Source organism: Nylanderia fulva, unplaced genomic scaffold (assembly GCF_048542155.1).
Source record: "Nylanderia fulva isolate GAGA-0341 unplaced genomic scaffold, ASM4854215v1 Scaffold216, whole genome shotgun sequence".
Taxonomy (NCBI): domain Eukaryota; kingdom Metazoa; phylum Arthropoda; class Insecta; order Hymenoptera; family Formicidae; genus Nylanderia; species Nylanderia fulva.
Genome location: NW_028190282.1, coordinates 122,518 through 124,896, shown reverse-complemented (window position 1 = coordinate 124,896; position 2,379 = coordinate 122,518). Strand labels below are relative to the sequence as shown.

Sequence of the window (2,379 nt, the reverse complement as noted above, 5' to 3'; positions counted from 1 at the left end):
TGTATAACATACTATATATTGTATACCATATATATATAAAATATATAACAAAAAATATATAAAATATATATACTTCTCATTAATACATCCTTACAATATAAATATAATAAATATAATAAATATAATAAATATAATAAATATAATAAATATAATAAATATAATAAATATAATAAATATAATAAATATAATAAATATAATAAATATACTAAATATAATAAATATAATAAATATAATTTACAACGGTATTCTATAATGTCCCCACGGCAAGGTGTCGGTCGACTCAGGTACGACATACCGTTTGTCGTCGTAGGGACTTAGAGTAATTTTTGTCTCGCTGATGGTATACACTTTATGTAATTTTGATCTTATGCATGACTGCTGACGCGTCATTTCTATTTCATCATTAAGGCAACGCGTGTAATCGTCGAATGTTATACTACGCGCTACGACGTTATTTTTGACACCTTTTGCCTTTTTAGTGTCTTTTTTACCGTCCACCCGCAAAGCATACATTTTTGCTCTAAGCCCGACAAATTCAGTCATTATCGCGCCGTTATTCTCATCTTTCATCAGACCCGGCACCTTTTTATTCGCGAGCGGTATACCGTACGCATTATTCGCGGCGTAATCGCTGGTATCGAATCGAGCGATATCGCGTTTCAAATTTTCATAGACGTCCTGACATTTAATTTGATAAATTAAACTGTCCGTGTCGGTGTACATCACTCTACAATTGTCACGATAGAGCGGTGACATGTATTCGTGGTGAAATTCATAAAGGCATACTTTAGATATGTCGAGTATGCACATGCCGACGTAGATTGGTTTGTAGATTTTAACTTCGAGTTTGCGTAATTCAATTGCAACTAATTTTTCCGAAAATATGCTCGTACTATGAAAATTTGGTTTCGCGATCATTGCCTCCGCACCGTACCGTCCATCCCATTTTGTTAATAATTTTACATCCATATAATTGCGCACATTTTCCATCGTCTTGCCGAATACCGCATTATTCATCAGTTTATATAAATTTTTTTCAAAATCGTTTTTCGCATGTGTTCTAAACTGCGTGTTGAGTTCGATGTATTTTTGCAGCCACGCTGACTGCGTGAATTGTAGTATGCGGTATATTTTTGTTATGCGTAGCTTGTGGCGCGTGCACTGCTGTAGATTACGATAGTGTATCACGTAGCGCTTCTTATCGCAAAGCGTTGCGAGGAGTTCATATTCCCGCTTGCCGGGCGGCTTATCGCGCGTCGGGCAAAACGGTAGATCAATGTGCGTGTCATGAAGATGCCGCGGATACTCTAAATCTACTTCGAGAACATAGCCTATAGGCGAATCGAACGCGATAGATGATACGTCAAAATTCGATATATCGTCGACCCACCGAAAATCGGCATACGGCAATGGTTGACACATTGCCCATCCGTACAAATTATTTACATCGAAATACATGAGGTACGATGAGGGTTTCGATGGGTCGTACGATTGCATGTATTTGTTATTAGCCTGTGCGTATCGGCCTTAACATTGACTAAGGCCGCCGCGTATACTTCGTTCGACAAACATAACCATGTCAATGTCTGTTAATAATTCAAATTTTATATTCGTATGTTTTAATAGATCGAATCTCTTGAAAACTGTTATTTTGACATTTTAGAAAAATTATCTGACACACTTTTTTAATAAAAAAATTAACCTTTAACTATTGACTATATCAACAGGCTTTAATATAATAATGACACATATTATTCCCTGATATTGCTGAGTCGCAACAACCAACACAAAACATCAATATGTAAGTTATTGCTAATTTATATTTTTTGGAGTGTTCTTCATTGGAATCCTTTTAATATATCTATTTTGTGGGAAAAAAAGGGCTTGAATAAATGGGACTTATCTCGTGAAGATGCCGGAACAGACTGTTCGCGCTGTTCAACGACGAATTTGGACTCCGTGCATTTATTTGAGAGATGGTCTTAAACAAAAGACATCTAAGAATAATTGTTTCAACCATTGTAATTAAATCGAATGATAATCGAAGTTTCGTCTTTACATAGCTTGCGAAATTATGTTTAAATTTCTTTATTATATTTTATAATTTTATACAAGCGGTTAATTGTATTGATAAAGATCTAATAAGGTCGAAACGTCTACATTTATATTGTGAATAAATAATTTTTAACTATTCTTACATCTAAATTATTTTGGCTCGTATATTTGGCCTACTTTTTATGTTTTATTATTTTTAATAAGATAATAACCTGCCTGAAAATGTTTTTTTGCAAAACCAATCAATTATTATTGTTATTAATCAATTTTATGGATAAATCTAGGAAACTAATATAATGGTTATCCTGTTCTACTGTAAATTTA

At 33.6% G+C, this 2,379-nt stretch overlaps 1 protein-coding gene across 1 annotated transcript; it reads right to left on the bottom strand.

Annotated features, from left to right (window-relative positions):
• Positions 1–234: 234 nt before the first annotated feature.
• Positions 235–810, bottom strand: LOC146723235 (uncharacterized). Its single transcript, XM_085482725.1, has one exon. It carries the CDS (start codon positions 808–810, stop codon positions 235–237), a length of 576 nt encoding a protein of 191 aa, XP_085338851.1.
• Positions 811–2,379: the final 1,569 nt, after the last annotated feature.

Coding starts and splice junctions, on each gene's coding strand:
- LOC146723235 (XM_085482725.1), bottom strand. CDS start 810: ATGTGCATACTCGACATATCTAAAGTATGCCTTTATGAATTTCACCAC.